At 40.9% G+C, this 24,237-nt stretch overlaps 2 protein-coding genes across 4 annotated transcripts in view; both read left to right on the top strand.

The window, feature by feature from the left end:
- The first annotated feature begins 60 nt into the window (after nt 1-60).
- LOC137335769 (proteasome subunit alpha type-2) lies at nt 61-14,235 on the top strand. The gene is made up of 8 exons (XM_068001125.1): nt 61-170; nt 2,881-2,957; nt 4,548-4,680; nt 7,971-8,093; nt 9,062-9,143; nt 11,519-11,592; nt 12,173-12,230; nt 12,343-14,235. The coding sequence occupies exons 1-8, from the start codon at nt 130-132 to the stop codon at nt 12,457-12,459; spliced, it is 705 nt and encodes a 234-aa protein (XP_067857226.1). The 5' UTR covers nt 61-129; the 3' UTR covers nt 12,460-14,235.
- A 2,034-nt stretch (nt 14,236-16,269) lies between these two features.
- The window catches only part of LOC137333112 (uncharacterized protein C7orf57 homolog), a 137,600-nt gene continuing 129,632 nt past the window's right edge, over nt 16,270-24,237 (top strand). For 2 of the 3 annotated variants that reach the window (XM_067997279.1, XM_067997261.1), the window contains exon 1: nt 21,266-21,339. In XM_067997279.1, the coding sequence (XP_067853380.1) occupies nt 21,282-21,339 (58 nt within the window). In that variant the 5' untranslated portion in view covers nt 21,266-21,281. Of the gene's footprint in view, nt 16,765-21,265; nt 21,340-24,237 lie in introns of those variants that run through there. The other variant, XM_067997270.1, reaches the window with a different exon arrangement.

The raw sequence follows: 24,237 nt of genomic DNA, 5'->3' as shown, positions 1-24,237 counted from the left end.
ACGGCCCGGCCGGATGTTGCTGTAGCAGAAAAGCGCCGGCGTGGAGGGTGACTTCGCCGGATGTGACGTACACTCGCGAGCAGAACTACCGCTCCCAGTATTCCAGAGCGCGAGCGGCGGAAAAAAAAGATGGCGGACCGAGGATACAGCTTCTCGCTCACCACGTTCAGGTAAACAGGACCCGGTCACCCCCTCTCCCCCCCACCACCACCGGTCACCCGCCCGCCGGGTCAGAGCAGCCCCCGCGCCGGTGGCAGGAGCGGCCGCTCGCTGGCCCTCAGCTGGTTCGGGTTTGTGTGGCGTTCCTGGCGCTGCAAGTTGCAGAGTCACCGCTGTCTCCCCCCCCCCCCCCCTCCGGGTTACCCGGCGGCTCCGAGGAGGGAGAGAGAGACACACAGACTAGGCCCCCGGTTCACAGCACACTCCCTTTATGCTTTGCCTCTGCGGGCCCGTGTGTTTTTTTTCCCCCCGGATGGGTTGAATGAGGACCCGCCGCAAGGCCCACGAGCGAACCGTGGAGCGCGATTTTGGTTTCGCTTTCGGTGAGGAGGCGGTGCGGACACCTACACGGTAAACTTTGGTCAGGGTCGCCTGGGCAGCGTTGGTTTATCTTGAGACGGTAATGATGGACCTTCTTCCTCAACCCTCATGATGGCGATAGGAAGGGAGGTGCAGCATCTTGACCCGGTGACGGTGAAGTGGCTGGCGCTGTATGTCCCGAGTCGGCATGGTCTGTTAAAAGGGGAAAGGAAAGACGAAATTCTCATACCAAAGAGCAGCTGTGGATTGTATAACCTGTAATGAGCTCAAAAGAAAAACAGCAGATGGGTAAATGGCTGATCCCGTGTCTGCATCGTCTTACTTTTGCAAGTGAATTTAGTGATCTTTTGGATTTACCGTCTCTATCCCCATAACTATTACATAAAATGTATAGCACAGAAACAGGCCATTTGGACCAAAAGGTCCATGCCGGTGTTTATGCTCCACTCGAGCCACTCCCACCCTTCTAACCATATCAACATATCCTCCTATTCCTTTCCCTCGTGTTTATCTAGCTTCCCCTTAAATGCATCTATGTTAGTTGCCTCAACTACTCCTTGTGGTAGCAAGTTCCACATTCTAACCACTCTCTGGGTAAAGAAGTTACTCCTGAATTCCCTATTGGATTTATCTTTCTTGTATACCTTCATAAAATCATCTCACAGATGCCCCTTTTCCAGACTGAGAAGTTTTGAAACTAAGGATCAGCATCTTTGCTTTGCTCTTTAAGCTGCCTCCATCACTTAATTGTCTCCAGAATAACTCACTCACTCACATACATCTCTGCATGGTTTCTTCCCATCATGCTGCTGCACTCTCCTTCAACCCTACCTCCCAGTTTATCCTGTGTTCTTCAGACCTTGACCAGTTGCCATTAATGTCAGAATCTTCAGCCTTGCATTCTGCAATTCTATCTTGCTGCATCTCTACCTGTTCAATCAAGCATTCAGTCACCACCTCAGTGCCCATCCCTTCCCCCTCCTGTGAAGAGCCTTGAAGTTTTATGTTAAAGGAAGTAGCTAATGCTTTAGGTGCCCTCAGATGCTGTATTATGTCACTTTGGCTTGTGGGGGGTCTCAAAGCCATTGAATGAAAAGTACAGGAGTGTCTATCCCAACTGTTCGTTCATGTTGGTGCTGTGGCTTCTAATGGATAAAGCTTGGACACAGCTCTGGGATTGTACTGAGAGGGTGAAGGTGTTCTGGTTTTATCAATAATAATCAAACTTCAATCAGGTCAACTTTGTGCCATGTGTCCAAACAGTTTTCTCCCCTCAAATTTGAAGTGTATGGAATGGATGTTTATGGCAATGGTAACAATTACAATTATGTTTTAATTTTAAATATGCTGCTACAAATTTTTCTTCAAAAAATACTCCACCTTCCCCCATAACTCAAACTATTGTGTGAAAGCGAGAGACTCCATCCTGGAAGAGGCGAGGAGGAGATAGAATTGGCTGACTGGATCCTGCTCGCTATCCAGTGACCCCTATTGGGAGTGAACTTTAGGTGAGGACACAATCAGGCTTGGCCATGCTGCTTGCGGTCGAATAACCAGCCAGTTCTCACTCGATTCACATAAAAGAATGACTGTAAGGTGGTCTGGGGTGTTCATGCTGCCCATGGTACCATAACCCAGTGAGGGGTCAACACCTTTTGAGTGGAGGAAATTGCTGAAAGGAAACTATAGGATACAGACATTGTCCGTATGCAGATGATATTGACTTTACCAGTTATGTTTCTATATACTGATGAGTTATTCTGGCCATGATGAGGGATGTCTGCACTGAGGAACGCAACATGTTCCAGTGGGAGCATCAAATACTATCAAGTCATAGGGTGCAGCAAAGATAGACAAGTCCAACTACTGCATGGAAATACATTGCCATTCTTTCCACTCTGGAAATAACCATAGTAGTCTGAGAACTAGGAAATAATGATGCTGCAAATAATTTTTTAATGGTCCCCTTTTTACTATAGGCAGAATAAACTATAAGAAACCTTGGCTGCATGTGTATAGGTTGGGGCTGACAGACTTGTAAAGTTACAAAGCTGCTTTAATTTTAACATTTAAAGATCTGCAAGTACTGCAGTTAAATTCGCATCACTGAGAAACAGTTTGTGCTTTGCATTTAATGTAAGAATCGCAGAGTGACTGGAGACAAACTGGTGTTGGATGTGAGACTGTTTCTGATGTGGCCTTGTAAGATTCTAAAAATTACATGTTTAAAAAGGAAATCTAGGGAGGAAAATGAGCCACTCAAAAATTCTATTAATTTCAGGTTATATATTGTATGCGCTACCTCATTTCATATATACTGTTTTGTATTTTATCTTGCAGCCCTTCAGGCAAACTTGTCCAGATTGAGTATGCCTTGGCAGCAGTAGCTGCAGGAGCTCCATCAGTGGGAATCAAAGGTACGGACAGCAATACTAACACCGTGCACTTTTATCCACCTCAAGGCTGACAACTCTGGAAAAATAATTTTCTTTTCCTATTTTTTGTTTGAATGTCTTTCTTAAATGAGGAGGTAGCTATGATATTCATTCTCGTGATATGGCATTTATTGCCCATTCTTGATTGCCCTTGACAAGCAAGGTGTTGGTGAGGTGCCTTCTTAAACCGCTGCAGTCCCACAATGCTGTTAGGTAGAGAAATCCAGGATTTTAACCAATGACTATGATAAATCGGTGGTATATATCCAACTTGGGACAGTGTGTGACTTAGAGGTGATGGTGTGCCCATGCACCTGCTGCCCTTGTCCTTCTAGGTGGTGGAAGATGCTGCCAAAGAAACACTTGTTAAAACATATACCTCCCTTTTTTTTAGTTTGTATGTCTCCTCAATGAAGTCCTGTATGTAGCCAGTTACTGCAGTTGCATGTAGAGTGATTGAACGCTAGGGGTCCTTTTGCAGTGCACCTGCTCTACAGTTTAAAGTCAGTGATTCTGGTCTCTCTAGAGGCAGATCAGAGGCTCCTTTCGTGGCTCAGTTGGTAATGACACTGATTAGTGTGAAGCCGAGGCAGGTTTGATTCCCGACTTGTGTTGGGTTAGCTGATCTCAGTGATAGGGGTGCTATGGTTAATTTCAACACCCTGGCTAGGAAGGGGTCAAATCAGCTCAGTTCCTGATGACTATCCGCTGCAGACTCTTCCTGCAAAGTGCACACGCATGGACCTCTGGAGGTATGTACTGATGCTTACTGTTCAGGCTACTTGGGTGAAGTACTAGGGAGCCAGCAGTTCCTCAAAGCCATACCTAACACGCACCCAAACCTTCAGAAGAAAAGGGGAGCAAAATTAGAGCCAGGTGTAAGTACTGGCAAATTATTGAAATCTTTTTTTCCTTTCAATAATTTTAAAATTTACTTGTGGGAAAATGCTGTTTTTATAATGACAACCTGGCTGAAATCTGGAGCTCCATGTGTGAAACTGCATCAGTGAAACATTTCAAATCCTGAGTCCCCAGCTATCTGCTTGGCTTTGTGATAGCAGTCACAGAGTCAGCCAGATGTGGGTTCAAGCCCCATGCCAGGACAATTTTATATAATCTATACTGAAGGATGTAATGCTAAGGGAGTGCTGCATTGTTGGAGGTGTCGTCTTTCAAATGAGAAGTTGAGTTGGTGGTTAAAAGATCCTATGGCGCATTCATTCCTCAACCAAAATCTCTCAATAAAAACAGATTCACCAGTCCCATATCTCATTGCTATTCAGCATGCAGATTATCTGCTGGGATGCTGAAATTAACTGGCACCCATATCGCTATCCTGGTTGAGATCAGCTAAATAACATCAGAGACTGCACTTCAAAAGTTTATCTGAAGCATTTTGAGGTGTCCTGAGGACATTAAAGTTGCTATATAAATGCAAGTTCAATCGTTCTTTTGAAATATGCAGATGTACTTGAATGTTTAACAAAATTAGCACATCATAAATGAATATAGATGTATATGTATCTACTCCTGCTGTTATCTCTCTAAATATATATTTTTTTAAATTTCCAGCTTCCAATGGTGTTGTTTTGGCAACAGAGAAGAAACAGAAATCTATTCTTTACGATGAACAAAGTGTACACAAAGTGGAGCCAATCACAAAGCACATAGGAATGGTGTACAGTGGAATGGGCCCTGACTACAGGTAGGTGAGACAAATCCATGAGCATGATTGTTCTTATTGTCCTTTTGCAAATAGTGATCAAGGAATTTGGGATTCCTCAGCTTCAGACTTTGTTCCATTTCCCCTGCCCAGATTTTTGTCACCAGCAGTTGACTTTCAGCGATGTGCTTGAATCGGCAACCTGCCGCTGATACTTTATTTCAGTGTCACTGAGATGTGCTGCGCGTGCCACTGCTATCCTGTAGCCCAGTGATGCTCTTGATTTATTTGAGTGAGAGTAATTAGTTAATATCTACAGAATTTAACAAGTTTAACTACCGGATTGTACCTTGAGTCTAGAGAATTCCAGAGGTCTGTTGATGGAAGGTATAAACTTAAGGCTATTTATTACTCTACATGTGCATGTCTGGGGGAATAGCTAGTTCTTTTTCACTGGGCTATAAAGGAAGTGTTTTTTATATAAGCTATATACTTTTGAATGTGCAACTTAAAAGAAAAGAACTGTGACAAACTTCAGGGAACTGTCAAAGTAAGGATGATTTTGTGATTTGTCATGAAAGGACATTTTTTCAGCAAGTTACTTGTTGATTTAAAAACTGATTGTGTTATGTTAACAAGTTACAATAAAACAATCCACTCTGATCCCAACATCATAGTGATTTAAACGTAATCAGTGGCGATGTTGTGGTTCTTGTGTCAGCGTTCTTTGCACATTGGAATCATGCCAGTTGTATAATTTTTTTAAATCAAAAAGCTACCTGAAGCTAACACCACCAACAAAAATAAAATCCTTTGTGACTTAGACTATTATGTGACATGCATTTGGGTTTATGGAGGAAATAGTTATTAATAAAAAAAAGTAATTAAGCAGCAAGTGAATGACGGTTCATAAAACATTGAAGCCCTTCTGGGAATGAGAGCACGAAAGTAATGAGGATAGAAGTCAGTGCTGTGGTAGAAATTTTGCAAAGCTCATTGGACACTGGAGGAGGCATTCTTAGCGAAGATAGCAAACGTGATTCTGCTCTTTAAAGAAAGTATTGTACAGCTAACTGCTATTGGTTGTGTGTAGATCACATCCAAATGTTGGCCTTGTTTAATTTTAAGTCAATTTAGCAGATTCTCAGAAGGATGGGAGGAGGAAATGAACAGATGGCTCATGATCGGTCACTAAAATATGTCAGCCCCACTGATAATGTTATGGACTGCCAGCACTCCAAGGCCACTCTGAATCTATGTTGGTCCTGTGGCTACGATTGTTTTACTTTGTGAAATGGGTTAAAAGTATTTGTCCGAGAGGGTTGTTGGCACAGTCCTGGGAACCGGAGGCCTGCTAGCTTTACCTTTTGTAGATGAGGTAATGTGGATATTATATGCATGTTTTGTCAAAGGTATTTCTTAGCAGACTTGAGGTTTAGTGACATTTCCTACTTAGCCATTCTTATGACTGGTTTGAGACTGTCAATTTAGCCTTTCCACTTAAGTCATTTATGAAATGAATGGGGTTTCATTTATTTCATGTGGATTTATTAGTTTCATATCATTCTAGAGGGATAAAATTGAAAAGCAGTGAAGTTATATTGAACTTGCATAGAACCTTGGTTAGACCACACTTGAATACTGTGAACAGTTCTGGTCTCCATATTATAAAAGGGATATAGAGACACTCGAGAAGGTGTAAAAAAGATTTACTAGGGTGATACTGGAACTGAGAGGTTATACCTATCAGGAACGATTGAGCAGGCAGGGGCTCTTTACTCTAGAAAAAAGACTGAGGGGTGACCTGATAGAGGCCTTTAAGATTATGAAAGGGTTTGATAGGGTAGACGTAGAGGAGATGTTCCCACTAGCAGGGCTAGAGGTCATAAATATGAGCCACTAATAAATCCAAGAGGGAATTCAGGAGAAACTTCTTTACCCAGAGAGTGGTTGGAATGTGGAACTTGCTACCACAGGAGTAGTTGAGGCGAATAGAATAGATGCATTTAAGGGGAAGCTAGATAAACACATGAGGGAGAAAGGAATAGAAGGGTATGTTGTTGGGGTTAGTGGGAGGAGGCTCGAGTGGAGCATGGATTGTTGGGCCGAATGGCCTGTTTGTGCTATAGTTAATATGTAATATCAGTTAGAATTCAGGCACAAGTGGTTCTTTTACTTGAGCTGAATGTTAAAGGGGTCTCGGGCTGTGGTTATACTACACTGCCAATCTGTTATTGGGTGTTGCAAAGAGCAGTTTGCAACAGGCAGTTCAAGGCTGCAGATCCACCTTCCTTCCACCATTGGAGAGCTCCATTCCTAGTAAATGTTTTGAGAGAATTGGCCAGTGCATCCACGCTCTGAAAACATTCAACAAACCTCTTGGTGGTCTTGGGTATTTATAAACTAACAGCGTCCTATTTGCTAGATTGCATGTGGAGTTATGGTTTGATTAGACATGATTTATTATAAAGGCACTGACCATTTTGTTACACCATGGATTGCTCTACATAGACTCTTAAACTTCAAAAAAAAAATTAAAACAAGTTGAAGGGCTGCAGTATGGGACAAAACCGAAGTTGAAGTAAATGAACTAATGATTAGGGTTGCCAAGCTTGGGGATGTTAAAAGTTTGAAGAATGTTGGAAAAAGGAAAGACTGAGGGAAGTATGAAATTCCATAGTTTTGAGACACTAGAACAAATGAGTAGGACACTGCGATGAGGTGATCACAGTGAAGATGTAGGAAGGAGGAAGAGCAATGTCCATAGTTATAATAAAATATGATTGAGATTCAGCCATTGCATTGACTGGAGCTTTTGTACACTGAGGCTGTGCAGACTGGAGGATATTGATGAATGCAGAGTGGAATCATTAGGCAAAAGAGTGAATAGGGTTGGATGATAAGTGGAGGAGGTCATTGAGATGAAGAAGGAACAGGATGGGAGAGAAGACAGGACCTCCAAGTTAAAGGGCAAAAATAGTGAGGGAGCAAGGCATCAACTGCACCAGTTAATGATTTGAGTAGAAGCTAGATAAGTCATAGCTTTGATGGTAGGCCATATGATGATGCCTTGCACACAGTGCAACACTCAAAGGTAATGACTGATTTTCCAAGTTATTCAAGAGCAAACTTCCAGAGCCGCACAACGCAGTCAACAAGATCACCAGTGGAACGGCCATGCCGGGATCCGTACTGGTGATCGTAGATTAGGCCTCAACTTTCAGGTTGATGGATAACTTGAGAGTTAACAGCAGCTTCAAGTTTAACATGGAATAACAATGGATCTGTACAGGTTATTTTAATTTGCTGATTGAGTTTTATATTCCCCACAGGGTGCTGCTTCGCCGAGCCCGTAAGCTGGCACAGCAGTACTATCTTGTGTATCAAGAACCCATCCCCACTGCCCAACTAGTACAGAGAGTGGCATCTGTCATGCAGGAATATACACAGTCTGGGTAAGTCAATGATCTAGCTGCTTCATATACTCAACACAGGTCACCACAGATACAAGATCTGCACCAGGCTTACTAACTCCTTCAGGTCCGTTCCCTGATTAAGTGTAATTGGCGCTTGGTGTTCAGAGAAAGATATTGAAAATCACCAGCCGTCGTGGCACATGGTGATATACCTCTGATTAGATTAAGAGTGGCAGAGTAAAATGTAGCAATGAAGTGAAACCCTGCTGTTATTTCGTTAGCAGAAGCAGCAATGCCATAACCTCATTCCAAATATGAAGGGGTTTTTCCTAGGAGAAACATTCATGGTAAGGTACTTTGCAATAGAATTGCTGTGAAATAAGTCATTTACACTCTGCTGTGACTGAAGCTGCAGTTCTGTGGAGGATTAGATTACATCGCCCTTTTAAAGGAAGCTGTGAATACTTGAAGAGGGTGCAAAATAAAATGAGGGAAAATAGTGCACAGATATATAAATTACATTCCTTTTTTAAAAATTAGCCGTAAGTGGGAATTGAAAGTAAAATGTGGTATAATAGTTGCTAACTTCAGAAAAAAGTTGCAGGCAAGAAGGGACCACAACATTCCCCATCATCTGTTGTAGCCATCAGATATATGCAAAGCCTAAAATATGAACAGCACATTCATAACCTTGTAGTCTTCAAATACAGTAGTCTGTAATAGGTAACAGCAAATGTGATTAAAAATAAATATAAAACTTCAGAGCAGAACTACACTTCAAAAAGTAATTAATTAGATGTGGTGTGTTCTGGGATATTCTGAGATGTGATAGTGCTATATAAATGCTCCCTTTTAATATCTTCAGCTTATTGGGAAGAGTTTCACTTTTATAACATTTGTGCTTTATGAAGGCCTGCCGTTTTGATCTCCCAAAATGCCCTGGTTGTATTTGCTACAGGGTCACCAGTAAGGTGAGGATTAGTGCTCATTCTTTCTTCTTTTTTCAGTGGCGTTCGCCCATTTGGAGTGTCTCTGCTGATTGCTGGTTGGGATGAGAAGCGACCATATTTGTTCCAATCTGATCCATCTGTAAGTACTTCAGGAAGGCGGTTTTTAGCTCTAATTCTCATGCTATTGCTTTTTCCGGTTCTGTATTCTGGATATAAAATACACTCCATATCACTGCCAATCTTGATTTTAAAAACCTGCCCAAGTTACCTTATTTTAATAAATAAAAGGCTGCATGTTACAATAATACAAAGCCGAAACTGCTGTATAATTGGTAAGAAATGGAGCCTAAAGGTTGATATATATTGGTTCTTTGTGGATGGTGTAGGTTTCTGTGGCTCTACTGCATACTTTTTTCATTTTGGAGCTTGAGTAAATTCAGTAGGACCTTTATTCCAGAGTGAAATTGTAGTGCAAACCCCTCTATCATTCTGCTAGGAGAACTGGGTACACATTGGGTTTAGCATACTTTCACCGGAGTTCAGTTCCACCCCAGACCGATCTGATGAAAGCCTCCTTTCTGTGACTAGGACACCAAATTAAACAAGTTTGGGCAGTTTTAACCCAGTTCCTTGTAGGCATTCATTAGCTCACAACACTAAATTGGCACTTTCAAGGAGAAGCTACAAGGATGGCACTATGGGAAATAGAAAAAATCAACAATGTTGCAGTTGGAAATGAACACAATGACACTAGTGTGGTGTTTGTCATAGTGTAAACGTGTCCCTTGAGTGATGGTTAGTTTGTAATTTTCACTCATGATTGAAGAAATTAGAGTGCCAGTCTAGTGATTTGATGTCATGATATCTGTGGATGAACAGTTGGTAGCTGCAATAGTATAGTTGCTGCATACATCGGACCAATACTGAGTGACTACTGTATAGCTGCTCCAGCAGTCACCAGTCACTTGTCCAGTTGCCCTGCTGACCTTTTTAAAATGACCACTCCTGTGTAAAGTGGTCAATTGGTCGGATGCGTATGTGGAATGTGGCACTAACACTGAATATTTACTTGAATTTTATTTATTCTTCTGAAGTGTATCTTTCCCATTGTGTGGGAGTGCAAATTAAACTGCAAGGGCTTGTAATTAACATTAGTGAGAGTGTTTTCAGAACTGAAGAAATTGAATTGTTTGGCCAGGTTTTTAAAAAAATCTCCAAAAATGATTAAATTTTGTAGTAGGGTGTGTTTTGAGTTTCTTTTCTCCCTCCCCTCTCTCAATTTGTAAAGTTATATTTAAATTCCTCCCACACAATAGGCCAGAATTTGCTGGCAAAATAACTGAGTTTAATGTGCACGACATTATTAATGTGTAAATCATCCAGCAATTTGTGGTGAGATACCCCATGAGTTGCGAATCGCCACAAAGTGCTGGATGATTTGCACTGTTCCACCGTTAGTCTCGCAAAAATGTCAGCTCGCCCTCAACTTCCCAGTGAGCTTCAAGAAATTGCTGCACTTGTGCTGTAAATACGAATTAAACTCGCCACCGCAAGTTAGGGCTGGTACTTAACAGAGAAAGAACCCTTTTAATGACAAGATTTATGTTCATGCAATTCCACTCAACTTATCTGCCCTAGAAAGGGAATAATTAAAACTGTGGGGACTTGTTCCTTTTAGTTAAACTGTTCTTGATTTTTTTTTTAAGTTTTTAAAAAATTTTTTCTTACTTTTGCTTTTCTTTCTCTCTCAATCCAATCTTTCTTTCCCTCTCTATCTTTCTGTACCTGATTTGACTAATTCACCCTATTTTCTTCTCCGTCATTCCAGTTTCTTTCTCAATCCTTAAATCTCATTGGTTAAGGAGATAGACTGCTGGTCCCGTCCTTCACCAAGGTCCCAGGTGCCCCATTAACCTAGTTATTGGCTCACATTTCCAGCAATTTGCGGGGGCAAAAAAATTTTCGAGCTGAAGGTTGAGGGAAAATGTCTTAACTAACAGGGCATGCATCGAGATGCCCCACTCCAGCAAAATCTGGGTCGCTAACTTTCTTTGCCAGAATGGCTATGGCTAAATCATAGGCCGTAACCAATTCGTAGGCCATTGTCAATACACCAAGCAGCTAGCCATCACTGTGCACAGATGTTGACTGGTGCCCTTATTTGCTGTCCTTACCAGCAATGTTATTTGTCTGATCTGACTGCTCTAGCTGTAGCAACCACTATGACGATGCTTTTAAAATGGCTGGGAGTATCAATGTACTGATAAAACCTCTCATCAGTGTTCATCATTTTCACTCAGTGCTCTGGCTTTTTCCTTGGTTTTCTTAGTAGAATTTCTTATGCTTTTTTTGGGGGCAAGGGAGATTGGAGCAAGCATTTATTTAATGTAGACTTAATGCTAACTGGATAAAATATGTTATACATTTACTTTTTCTTTTTCCTGCTGATTGAAGTTTGGCAACAGAAACATACTTTCGAGTTTTTTTATTTTTCCTTTTTCCTTTTTCCAACAGGGTGCATATTTCGCATGGAAAGCAACAGCCATGGGGAAGAATTATGTGAATGGGAAAACCTTCCTTGAAAAGAGGTAGAATAGCAATTGCAGCTTAGATTTGCAATGTCTGAAAATGAGAGATTCGGGTAGGGGGGGGCGGTGGGTAGGAGAGGAGAGATTTCCTCTATGCCATGTGTAAGATGATCGTAAACACATTGTTCACATAGCGGACGGAGGAAATTTTCTCTCAGGATTGGTAGGTCACTTCAAGCTGAATATTTAGCATGTTATCCCTAACCCATTTGTCCTTTTCACAGTGTTTTGTACAGACTTTAAATTGAGCTTTTACTTGCATATTTCCAGCTGCTTTCAGGAAGGGGTAAATGTGCATGCCTCACTCCGTGTTCTCTGTTCCTGCCTAGCACTGTTAATTATAAGTAAAGTGTAGAAACTTGCCATTCGGTTGAGTTTCTGCTATCTGAGATGTGATGACAGTTAATGGAGTAATTATTTTAATGTCTTTCTGTGATAAATGTTCTAGAATATATTGAGTATTTCTGCATGGATGATATTTTAAAACCTTTTTATTCCTGTTTTAAGTTTTGGAAATAGTTAAGTGGAAGAAATTCTTCCAGCAGATAAACATTTCTTTGACTTTTTTTTGTGCCTATAGGTACAATGAAGATCTAGAACTTGAAGATGCCATTCATACAGCAATCTTAACACTAAAGGTCAGATGTCTTGTCTGTTACTCAAATATTAAAGAAGGGTTTATCTGGAGTTCATTTTTGTAGAGCAAGTGGTATGATACTGATTGGCCTGAAATTTTCCCCCCCTAAATAGGAGAGCTTTGAAGGCCAGATGACAGAAGATAACATAGAAGTTGGAATTTGCGATGAGGCAGGATTTCGCAGACTGACTCCAGCAGAAGTCAAAGACTATCTGGCTACCATAGTCTAACCTTTATTCAAATGAAGTTTGTTTTTTTTAAAATTTGAAAGAAATATTGGTCAACTACTGATTACAATGTAAAAACCTTTTTATTCCGCTCTTTAGTTTTGGCAATGGTTAAATGGTCAGTACAAAGTAAAATTATTGCACGAGTACAAGCATCTGATAAACCTTGTTTTAGAAATGAAAGCAAATTTGTGAAGATCTGTCATTTAATTTTTTACACGGTGTCAATGAATGTAACACTTTATACATTTTTATTATCTATTCCCAGCATTGCATAATTTTTCTGTCTTAGTGAGGCTGCTGCTTTTAATTGCATACCTTCTGGCACATGCATTATCTCTTACCACAGGTTAAGTAGCACCACTCCTAGGTTTTAACAGAAGGTTTTTCTAAAAATGTGAAAAGGAGGAGAAAAATCTCAATGATATATTTATAAGCTGCAGTTATCCACCTCTGCAGAAGAGATTGCTAATCAGTTTCTGACTGGAATTTATTCTACACTGTTCCTGTGGGGAGGGAGAATTCCGAGGAGCCTTGTTTAATATTTGTAATTTTGTAGTATTTCTCCGGTTTTGCATATAGTTTGTCATGCTTATATCTATCATGCAAAATCTTCAGCTTTTTAAGCATCTGGGTTATATCTCTTCTCCAGATTCTTTCCTTGAATGGAAGCAAGTTCAGTTTTGCAGGTCTTCCTTTGGAAAGGGTTTTAAGCCTCTTCTTTGTCACTGTTCTATAAATCCTCTCCAGTCTATTAATGTCCCGTTAGACTTGGGGTGCTCTAAACTATTCACAGTGCTCTTAAATATAACCGTACGCAAATTGTGGTAAAAGATCAAAATGATCTGTATTGATTTATTGCCTAGCTTCAGTATGCATTCTTGTACTTGAATAGTTTTGTTGGTAACCATTCCAAACAATGTGAGAGTTTGTCAATGGGCAGTAATCACCCAAATGATTTTCCCTGCATGCTAAAATATGGTTATTCACTATATGCACGTTTTATGTTCCAAATGCATTACCTTGGTTATCTAAATTATAATCCATATGCCATTCTTTAGTCCTACTCTTTGACCAGATCTGAGTTCAATTTCTTTGCAGTAGTCATCTTTATATTGCAACTCCATTTATATCTAGAGTTTTAGCCTTGGCTCACTGGTTGTACACTCGCCTCTGAGTCAGAATGTGGTTTGTTCAAGCCTCTCTCCATGGATGTGAGCACATAGTCCAGGCTGACATTCCAGTGCAGTAATGAGGGAGTGCTGCGCTGTCAGAGATGCCATCTTTTGGATGAGACTTTACGCGAAGCCGTCATCTGCCCTCTTGGTGGATGTAAATGAGCTTATGGCACTATCTGAAGAGCAGGGAGTTCTCCCTGGTGTCCTGGCCAATATATCCCTCAACCAACATCACTTTACAAAAGAAAATCTGGTCATATATCTCATTGCTATTTGTGGGACCTTGTTGTGTGCAAATTGGCTGCTGCATTTCCCTACGTTATAATAGTGACTACACTTCAAAAGTACTTCATTGGCTGTAAAGTGCTTTAGGACATCCTGAGGACGTGAAAGCCACTAATATGCAGATTTTTTCCTTAACATTAAGAGATTATCACTTTTGAGCAGGCATGTGGGATCTGAGATGGACGATGATTGTGGGGGGAGTCAGAATCTGTTTCTCTCTCTTTCTTAGGGTACGTTTCAACAACTCTAATCCCCCTATCTTTTTACTTTGTAAAGATAATGTATAAAAATAATTAAACCACCTAAATATTTCAAATTTTCTCTGTCCAGAAAGTTCCCTGTTTCCAATGTTCATGGATTTCTAAATCTCAAAAGCTGTATTATTGGATGTAGTTTGCTAGAAGTTAGTACCCTCCCAAAACTCTCCAGTGCCCATCTTCCAAATGACATCACAGCCGTGTATTATATCAAATGTTGTGGTATACTGGATATAGTAATGAGCTGAGAGGGAGTTTAGTGAATGGAAAAGAGCTTGCGATTAGTGGTTAAGGTCATTTGAAATTATTTAAATACTTCATGCTTTCCATTTTATATCCATTTTTAAAAAATATATAAATTGCTAGGCTCTGTGGCCACGTGATGAGGGAAGGCAGCAGTACAGACTGTCACACTTGGTGACATCGGAGAACAGATATTTAGCCCAAGCCTTGAGATATTACAGAAAAGCAAAAAGAAAAATACGAGCTTTCTTGATGGCTCAGTTGGTAGCAAACTTCCCAGTGTGACTGGGGAAAGGGGAATATCCAGGAACAAGGTCGTAATGTAGTATTTGTGGGTATGTGTGCATTTTGGCCAAAAAAAGTGTTTACAATCATTGCCAGAGCAACTGTAACCAGATCACAGTAAAATTGTAAACTTAAAAAGAAATATCTCCCTATTTTTCTTACACAGGAGAGAAAATTAGGAAAAATTCTGAGACAAACATGACTACAGTGAAAGTGTGTGAGCCATACAGAGCAGAGGTGGAGAGACGCAGAGAAACACTTAACAGGAAGAGAGAATTTTTTTAAAAGTGTTTTTGTCCAGGAGTAATGCCGCAGGAGATCAACCAGTTAATGAGTAGTGTAAACCGCAGAGAACACTGAGCAGCCCTGTTCAGAACCCCCCCCCCCAGCAGATCAGTGGTTTGTCATTACTTCAATTATTCTAAGGCATTTAGGACATCATTTAAGGTTCAACTTCTTGCTCCATCTGTATCTAATTTGCAATATAGCAAATTCCTATAGAGCTACCTGGCATCCCAGTCAATTCAACTAGCCTTTCAACTAAGAAGGTGGCCCATTAGAATGTTATGCTGTGCAGGTTTTGGGTGGCTTGGTTTCTGTGTCTTTTGGAAGCTGACTACAGGCTCTGATGACATCCCTCCAACATTCCCTGTGGTCTAGTAGCCACTGTGGTAATGCATAGTCCATTGTCTAATGATGTATGAAAAATAATTATTTGAACCTTTTTTACCTCTCAATCAACATCACTAGATTGTCATTTATCTCATTGGTGTTTGTGGGACTTTGCAATGTGCAAATTACAACAGTGACTATGCTGTTGGGTTGTCCTGAGGACATGAAAGGTGCTATATAAATGTAAGTTCTTTCTTATATAGTGTTGTCTTATCTCTTGCACGACTACTGACTTCATTTATAACTGACCACTCACAATTAGCAAGTCTTCTGGGTAATATAATTCGGCTGTCCTAAATCTATGTGGGATAAGATGTCCACTATCTGCGCGATGAGGGACAGATACTTCGTGCACTCTAAGATTTTTAGATAATTTTGTGGCTTAACTAATCCAAAGTATTAAGAAATAAGGCTGCTTTTCTATAGTGTCCTATTTACAGTAAAGACTTTAAACATTTCTCTGTGGGGAACTCCTGGCAAATATTGACACACTGGTAAGGAATCCCCTATATTTACTTAAAGGAAATTAAGCAATCCGAAGAAAATGATTTTTTAAGCATACAACAGAAATAATTTTCATAGGCACCAGGTATGGAAAGAATATAGAAATCTGCTGACAGCACACAAATCAAATGAAGTTGTGGACCTCAATCTCTGGTGCATGGATCTCTATTTGAAAGCTTATGATTTTACTCCACCTATTTATTTCTTAGAACTTGCACCTTTGGGTATGCAAAACGAAACAAATACTGGCATTAACACTGAAGTTTGCGGTTGCACCGACACGGGCTACCTACCACCAGGATCAACTGAGCAGAACAACACCAACCTGTTGTCAACTTAATCCGCCCCGTTGCTAAGCGAGTTACCCTAACTACCCCCTTCACTGTTGGCGAATTGATGACGTACCTAAATCCCTCCCTGCTTTTGAAGCAGTGCTAAAATGAAAACTTGCGTGTGATTGAGAGGGAAAAAAAAGCAATCAGAATTGACAAACTGAGCCTGGTTATGTTGCCCTCCCAATTAACCAAATTGCATCAATTCAGGTAAAACACAGTCGTTTACCTTCAGTAGCAGCTCGACGTTTCAACACCCCCCGCCCAGACAGATACAACAGACCTGTAACTTTGCAGTGAGCACTCGGAAGAGAAATCAAGCCGGAGCAATAAAAGTGAGAGTTAAAAGCAGAGTTCCCGAGGAAGGTAAAGAAGCGCATTTAAAAGGCGCAGCGAGGAGTGCAAGTCCCTGGAGCGCGCGGTGGCCGTTTCCATGGACACGCAGCGCTTGGAATGTACACGGAGAGCAGCGCGAGCCCAACTGCCACCGTCTCCAGAGAAACAGAGAGCAAGAGAAATATATACAATAGAGATAAATAAACTTATACAACGGTAAGAAATATACAATTGAGATAAATGTATACAACTGTAAGATAGATATACAATAGAGATAAATAAACTTACACCGGTAAGATATACGTTCGAGATAAATAAACTTCTACAATGATAAACATATACAATATAGAGATAAATAAACTTCTACAATGGTAAGAAATATCTACAATTGAGATAAATGTATACAACAGTAAGAAATGAGATAAATAAACTTATACAATTGTAAGGAATATATACAAGAGATAAACAATGGTAAGAAATATATACAATATAGAGAAATAAACATACAATGGTAAAAAATCTACAGAGAGAAATAAACTTATAGAACAGTAAGAAATGTATACATTATTGAAAGAAATAAACACAATGGTAAGAAATATTTACAATATAGGAAAATAAACAGAACAGCAAGAAATCTATACAATATAGAGAAATGATCTTGTAGAACGGTAAGAAATATATATGATAGAGAAAGAAGCTTATAAAATGGTAAGAAATATATGCAATATAGAGAGAAATAAAGAACAGTAAGAAATACACACAATATGGTAAATAGAGAAGTAAACATAAAAAATTAAATAGGCGCAATATAGAAAAAAATAAGAAATTTGAAAAATGTAGAGAAATAAATATAAAAGCAGTAAGAGGTATAAATTATGGTGAGAAACATAAAATGGTAAATATATAAACAGATATGATAAAATATAAATGTATTTCAAATATTGATACATATAAATGTTGTAAGATATATATAATCAATAAGAATATAAATATAGACATAAATACCTATACATGAGCATGGTGATATGTATGTAAACATAGAGATAAATCTATATTATCTAAACATCTTGTGTATTGCACGCACTTCCTGTCCAGAAACCTTATGTCCTGTGTTATAATTTTGAGTCATTCTTTTAATGAAAATATTTGAAATTGAAAAGCACGATACAAACGTATGTAAACCCTATCTAAATGTAAACATTTCCCTGCTTGTCACAAAGTACTTCCAGGCATCTCACCACTGGTGGCAATGTTTTCTGCTTTCTTCCTTCTTGCAACTATCCAGCTTCTGTTAGAGCTGTTCAACAACTCTCCAGCCTTTACTTAAAAAATTTCAGGTAACTTTCTCATTTGTATTCATAGATTTTAATATCAAAATTAATCTGGAGTCTCAGCATGCAGTTTGAAGTAATTTTTAAAAATTCCCTCCCTACCAAAATTGTTCTGTTTCATTTTTTTCCTACCCTGCTGGCTCAGTTGGTTCTGACTGTGTCTTGATGTCAGTGTGCATTTTATCACGTTCTTATTTATTTTTATAGATATATCCTTAACTCATTTTGGAGTGTCTAATTTAACTACAAAAGTAACTTTGACATCACGTGCCTGTGAAATTTTGGTGCTGGGTTGATTGGCTCCAAATATTGCTACCGAATAGACCTTTATCTCTTCTCCCTGCCTCCCCTTCATCCTCAGCCTGATATGTCTCCATCACCACAATGACTGCAGCAGTTCAAATTAATAAGCGATATTATCAGTGGAAAGTACTTCTTTATTCGATAAATGATAAATGTTTGGAATAATCTGCCAGGCAAGGTAGTGGGAGTAAAATCATTGTGGTTGATCAAATTGCAGTTGGATGCTGTGATGAGAGAGTTAGAGTACTAGACGGATGAGCTGAATGGCCTTTACTCATCCCTGACTTTTATGATGTTTTTATTTCATTTTATTTGGAAGCAGCTGTCTTGATATGGCAAGTGCCATTTTTTCATTCCATGCATGCTTGTTAGGAGCTGACCAAATCTCTCCATAATAAAATCTCTAACTCTTTCTGCAGCTCCCTGAAGCAATCTCCAAATCTATTCCTGATGCAATCCTAAAATCCAGCTTAGCCTGTCTGTGAATTTCCCTCTCCTTAATAGTTTTTTTTTCCTCTTGCCAATTTTTTCCAGTCCTCTCCTCTTCCAAAAGTACCGACTTCATCCTGAGGTACAATTTCACAGGTGCCATCTGCCCTCCAGTCCCCAAGTGGCCATTATTCATGTGTGAGCCTCGGCAGTGAGGATTTGGGAACCTATTTGACCATATGGCACATCACAGCCAAGCCAAAATTCCGTCCTCATCCTGGAAGTGTGAGACATCCACACTTCCAGCAAGGGCAATGGGATACTAATCAAGAACAGGAAATCTCCCTCTTTTCCTCTTTCTAACCCAGGGGCACTGAGGCCAATGGTGCTCCTACTATCAGCTAACTCAGCACAGACTGAGAATTGAACTTAGAAACTTGCTGCTCTGAATAGCTCAAATACTCACTACGTAAATGTGCTGAACCATTAGTGGAGCCTGAGGTAACCTTTATGCTTTCACCAGCATAGAAATTGTACCCCACTCAAGCTAGGATAATCCAAATTGAATGGTTCCCAAGTTTTACAGTGAGAAATTAGTTGACTCAATTTATGTGTGGAGGTGTTACATCAACCGTATGTTTGATTTCTGAGTGAAACAGATAAACATGGATGAAGAATAGATTGATTCGCATTGAGTATTTATACTAGCCTAGTGTGAATCTTCTGATTTGTGTAGCCTGAGGGAAAGATTAGGGGACAGTTTTCTTGGCTCCCCTCTCCAGGCAGGCTGCATCCATCCAGAGTGAGGTGCTCTGTGCCTATCCAGGCCAAAGTTTAACCAAATTTGGTGGGCCAGACCATTAGCGTGATCTGATCGCACCCCCATCGTCGACCCACCCCAGGTATAAAGAAGGGCAGGTCTGCCTGACTGCTTTGGGTCCTCTGGCTGCTATTGGACAAGAATGGCCAGAAGACTTCCAAAGCCCAAAATCAACGTGCAGCTCACGAAAAGGGGCACATACCTTCTTTCCTGTCTTTAGCTTGCTGCCTGATCAGATTGGAGGGTCTGAGTTGGAGAGTCCAGACATACGTCACATTACCAGCTTCTTGGGGCACCCCAAGGTCGCAAGCACAGGAAATTGAGGCTGGTTAGCCCAGAATGCTTCTCCCACTGTTGTGCAAGCAGTTCTGAGAATCAGGAGATCACCTGGAGATCAGGTGACGAAGGGAAACCAAGGGTGGGGAAGAGGGCAAACTGCAGGTGGGGGAGAGATTCAAAGGGGAAAATAGTAACTCACTGAATTTGCACCGACAACTAATAGTTCTGGTAACACTCAGATTCCCCTCATAATCAACAGTAATAAAATATCTCACTGATAGTCTAAGTCTATATGTAACTGGTAGTAATAGTGTAATGCCCCAATATCCTACCTATAACTCGTAGTAATCCTATAACCTGCTGATACTCACCCTGTAACTACAACCAGAATCCCCCTGCACTGCGTAAGGTGTGGTCAGACTCCCCAATCTGTGTCACTTTTAACAAGCCCCAATCTCTCTTCCTATCTCCTTGGACTCTGGTTTGGACGCACGTTGTGTGTGAAGGTGACAACTCTGAATTGGGAGCCTCAGTCAGAGTTGATCTGTACTTGGGCTTCACATGTCAAAACTGGCCGACACCACCGACCTGAACCAAACAGAGAGATCACACAAAGAAGAACGGGCTCTGTGTTTGAGGCACTTCTCACAGGGCACATCGTCTTAAACTCAGCTCAGCACCAACATTTCTAAACCATTCCCTAGGCTCGGACTTAATAAAGGGAAGTTTTCATTAGAATTATAGAAATTACAGCACAGGGGTAGGCCATTCAGCCCCTGGTGCCTGTGCTGGTGCTCTCTCCAGTAACCCCATTCTCCTCAGATCTTTTTATGTTCCTCTTCTTCAAATACTTATCCCATTCCCTTTTAAATGATATTCTAGTCTCTGCCTCAATAACCACCTGTGGCAAAGCATCCCATGGTATAATAGTCCTCAGTGCAAAAACCTTCCTTCTCCCTTCTCCCTTCCCCCTAGGTTCTTCCAGTGAGAATCCTCTGTCTCCATCCCCTTGTTCCCCATTTGCCCAACAGTGGAAACAGTTTTTCACTATAAACCCAGAATAAAGTTCCCCTTTGCTGGCTGTTCTTCCCTCAGCACTGCTCCCACTCATCATGTTGCAGCTGCTGCTCCGGGCTCTGCAGGAAATGCTGGGACCCATGCCCACCCCATTTCCCCTCCCACTCGAGCCTCAATCCACTGACCCACAGTCACCTGTCTCCCTCTCTCTCGGCCAGAGCCTCAATCACCCAAGCCCCCATCCCCAGTGTCCCTCCTGAGCCCCCAGCCCCATTTCAGAGTCGGGCCGAGCCGAGCCTCCTGTCTCTCCCTCGCATGCCCCCAGACTGCTGTCACTCTCCCACCGTCCCAATCCTCATGCCCCTAATCCCTGTTCACCCACTTTCCCTGGCTCCAGGCTGTTTCTCCACCAGCCGGTCCCGTTTCTGGTCACCCCGAATCAGGGACCGGTTCTCTGCAGCGGCGGGGAAGTGGTCACCGAGCCGGAGACGTCACCGAGCGCTGGAGGACCGCTGATGCGGCGAGAAGTTTAAAGGGCGAAGCTGTTTGCGGCAATGCCCGGGGAGATTCATGTCTCATCCCCGGAGACCTCCAGCAAATCCGGGAGGGTTGGTAAGCCTACCATAGCAGCGCAGGGCCTGTGCAGTTTGCTCCTGAAATCCGAGCGCAATGTAAAGGAAGCAGAGATCTGATGAAATGGGTTCCCGCCCCCTTATTCCTGATCTTTGCATCCGAAGAATAGGTTTTCCCAGAAACAAAGGTCGGGTAAATCAGCCCTAGAGTTTTTGTTCTGAAACTTGATGAAAATCATTGACTTGTCACCTCTATACTTTATATAGCAATTCTGTTACAAGTTTGTAACATGCCTACTTGTGGAACAAATGTCAATGGGGTATCAGAGGCTCCCAAATTGGCTATATGTATCCTCACTGGAATTTTATTTTTTTAAAGATTGGCTCCGGGTCATTTTTCTATTTTTAATTTATTTCAACTTTATTCAGCGCAGTGGAGGCAAATTTCACAGAAAATGCCCTAGAGATTGTTAGAGATTAACTTAAAAATGATACGGAACAAAAACAGCAAAGGAAATCTAGTTTTAAAAAAAGAAAAGCATCAGAATCCTAGTGAAATAGAGAGGGAGAAACCTGAGAATCTGACAGATAAGAGCAAATAATAACCACAGCCAAGGCAGGCAGCTTTTGCCATTGTATAATGTTTAAAAATCAACAAGTTAAATAAAGCAATATTAATTGAAATGAATTTAGATAATCACTGAGATGGGGACATTGTTGTACAGTATTAGTATTACTAGATGGATACAGAGAATAGTCTAAAGAAAGAAGTTAGTTATGTCGCGTCTAATCACGTCATCATGACATCCCGAATCCCTTCACAGCCAATTAATTACTTTTGAAGTGTAGGCACTTACTTAGGCAAATACGGCAGCCAATTTGAACACAGCAAGATTCCACAAATAACATAAATAAATAAACTGATTAGAAATATAAGCAAAAGCTAGCTTTAAAAATAATACCTTACGCCATGAGGATGGGGACTATATTATTTTCCAATCAGCTGCATGGTTATACCAGCGCAGATTGAGATGTGCAGGTAGGTGCTGGATATGTTTCTTGCTTGATTCCTTCAGCCCGCTATTTTTTGGCTGGAACTATTTTGTGAGCTGAAGTGCTCTCACACTTTGCAGGCCATAGTCTTATTAAGTCCCCAGAATACATGCAAAAATACTTTAAACCCACAACAAAAATGACTGGGAAAATATAAATGAAGGCATCTAATGAAAGGGAATGGAGGGCAGATTTTCCTGGCCCAACCCACACCCTACTGCTTCTGTTCAGGCACAGGAGCACTGGGAATTACACGGCTTGGGTTTGCTCCCAGAGCAGGTCCACCCCCTGGAAGGGCCTAGCACTAGCAGAAGGGGCAGGAAAGTGAAGGGCAACTGCGGGCCCCTTAGATCTAAAGATGTGTATCGATCGGGTCTCGGAGATTGTCCATTGTTGGAGATCCACAGCCAGAAGGTCCCAATTAGATATATAAATCAGGGGGCGGGGGGAAGATTTAAACATTTTCATCTCCAGTCTTCATTCTGCCCCATGACCCCTGTGGATCTTTTGGTTGGTGAGGTTTGGGGGCAGGTCACATGTGTCTGTTGCCGCTGCGCAGGCCTAGCTGCACCTCCTGAAAAGCCCCAGAAATTCTGGGGCAACGTAAAAGGGGCAAAGACCTGGCAAAGCAGGTATTGGACCCTTTTTCCTGACCTTTGCACTCGGGGAAAACTAATAACACTCTTGCACATTTTCTACGAAAAAAAATCATATTTTTAATACACTTTCAGACTGATGGTGTTCCAATGTAGGTTAGGCTTTCGCTCAAATATCCAATAGGGATCTCCTGTATACGAGAAGTGTGCTGTACTAATGTATCAATTCAAATAGAAATTATTTTATAGATATTAATTCATCAACCGTGTTGTCATAATGCAAAAAACGCCCCTCTGCACATATGGGCCACTAGATGGAGCCATTACTATTTTAAAATATATTGTAAAATTCTCATGTAAGTTTTGGACTTTATTGCCTCAATCCGATTCTAAGAAATGTTTCTCCCACTAAAACTCAATGAGCCAGTGCTTCAAAAATGAGTAAAGCCCAGGGATTGGCAGCTATCCCAAAGAACTGGCCAAGCCCTGACCCACTCCTTGCTTGAAAGACATGCCCCGAGCTCCAGTAAATGTATCTCATCTGGGGAAAAAGAAAACGAGAAGAAGCGGCAGCCTCAGATCCGCACCCGGGGAGACCCTGATTTTTAAAGTGATCCAACCCACATAAAACAATTTTCAACAATCACGATTATTTTAATGTTTTATTTATTTTACACAATCTTGCGAACCACACAGAGAAGGAGAATGAGAGACTGAAGGAGCGGAGGGCAAACATAAAGACAGAGGAGCGAATGGGAGGCGAGCAGGGAGACACCTTATTAATTTTTGTCCATTAGCAAAGTCATGGGAGATCAACTGGTGAAGCTAAATTTTTATATGGTACACGAAGAATGTGTGCTGGTCAGTAGGTGGTATATGACGAATTTACTACTTCTAATGAACCTATAACTTGCTCAAATCATGTTAATAAGTCAGTTATCACTCAACCGTCATGCATCTTTTTAGCATAAGTGGTTAGTTTTATAAATATTTCCTTTGTATGATGTCAAAAATTGCTCCGATTTCACAACATAATATTATAAAGCTGCCTTTGGTGTTAAAGTACCAAAATAAAATCAATGTTTTTAAAAAAAACACTATCTGCAGCCTAAATTGAATACATTATGTATCAGTGTGAATTACCTTTCGATAACTTATTACTCATTTGGAAGTGTGTTGCATTTGAAGTTATAAGGTTACCACCAGATAAAAAAGGATATTGCACACTGCCATTACTATTATCTGTTTATTTGACTGATAATGTTGAGCTGATCTTATCATGTTGACCT

The sequence above is a fragment of the Heptranchias perlo genome, chromosome 2 (assembly GCF_035084215.1).
Source record: "Heptranchias perlo isolate sHepPer1 chromosome 2, sHepPer1.hap1, whole genome shotgun sequence".
Taxonomy (NCBI): Eukaryota; Metazoa; Chordata; class Chondrichthyes; order Hexanchiformes; family Hexanchidae; genus Heptranchias; species Heptranchias perlo.
Note: the sequence above shows the minus strand (reverse complement) of the source record. Positions and strands in the feature narration are given on the sequence as shown.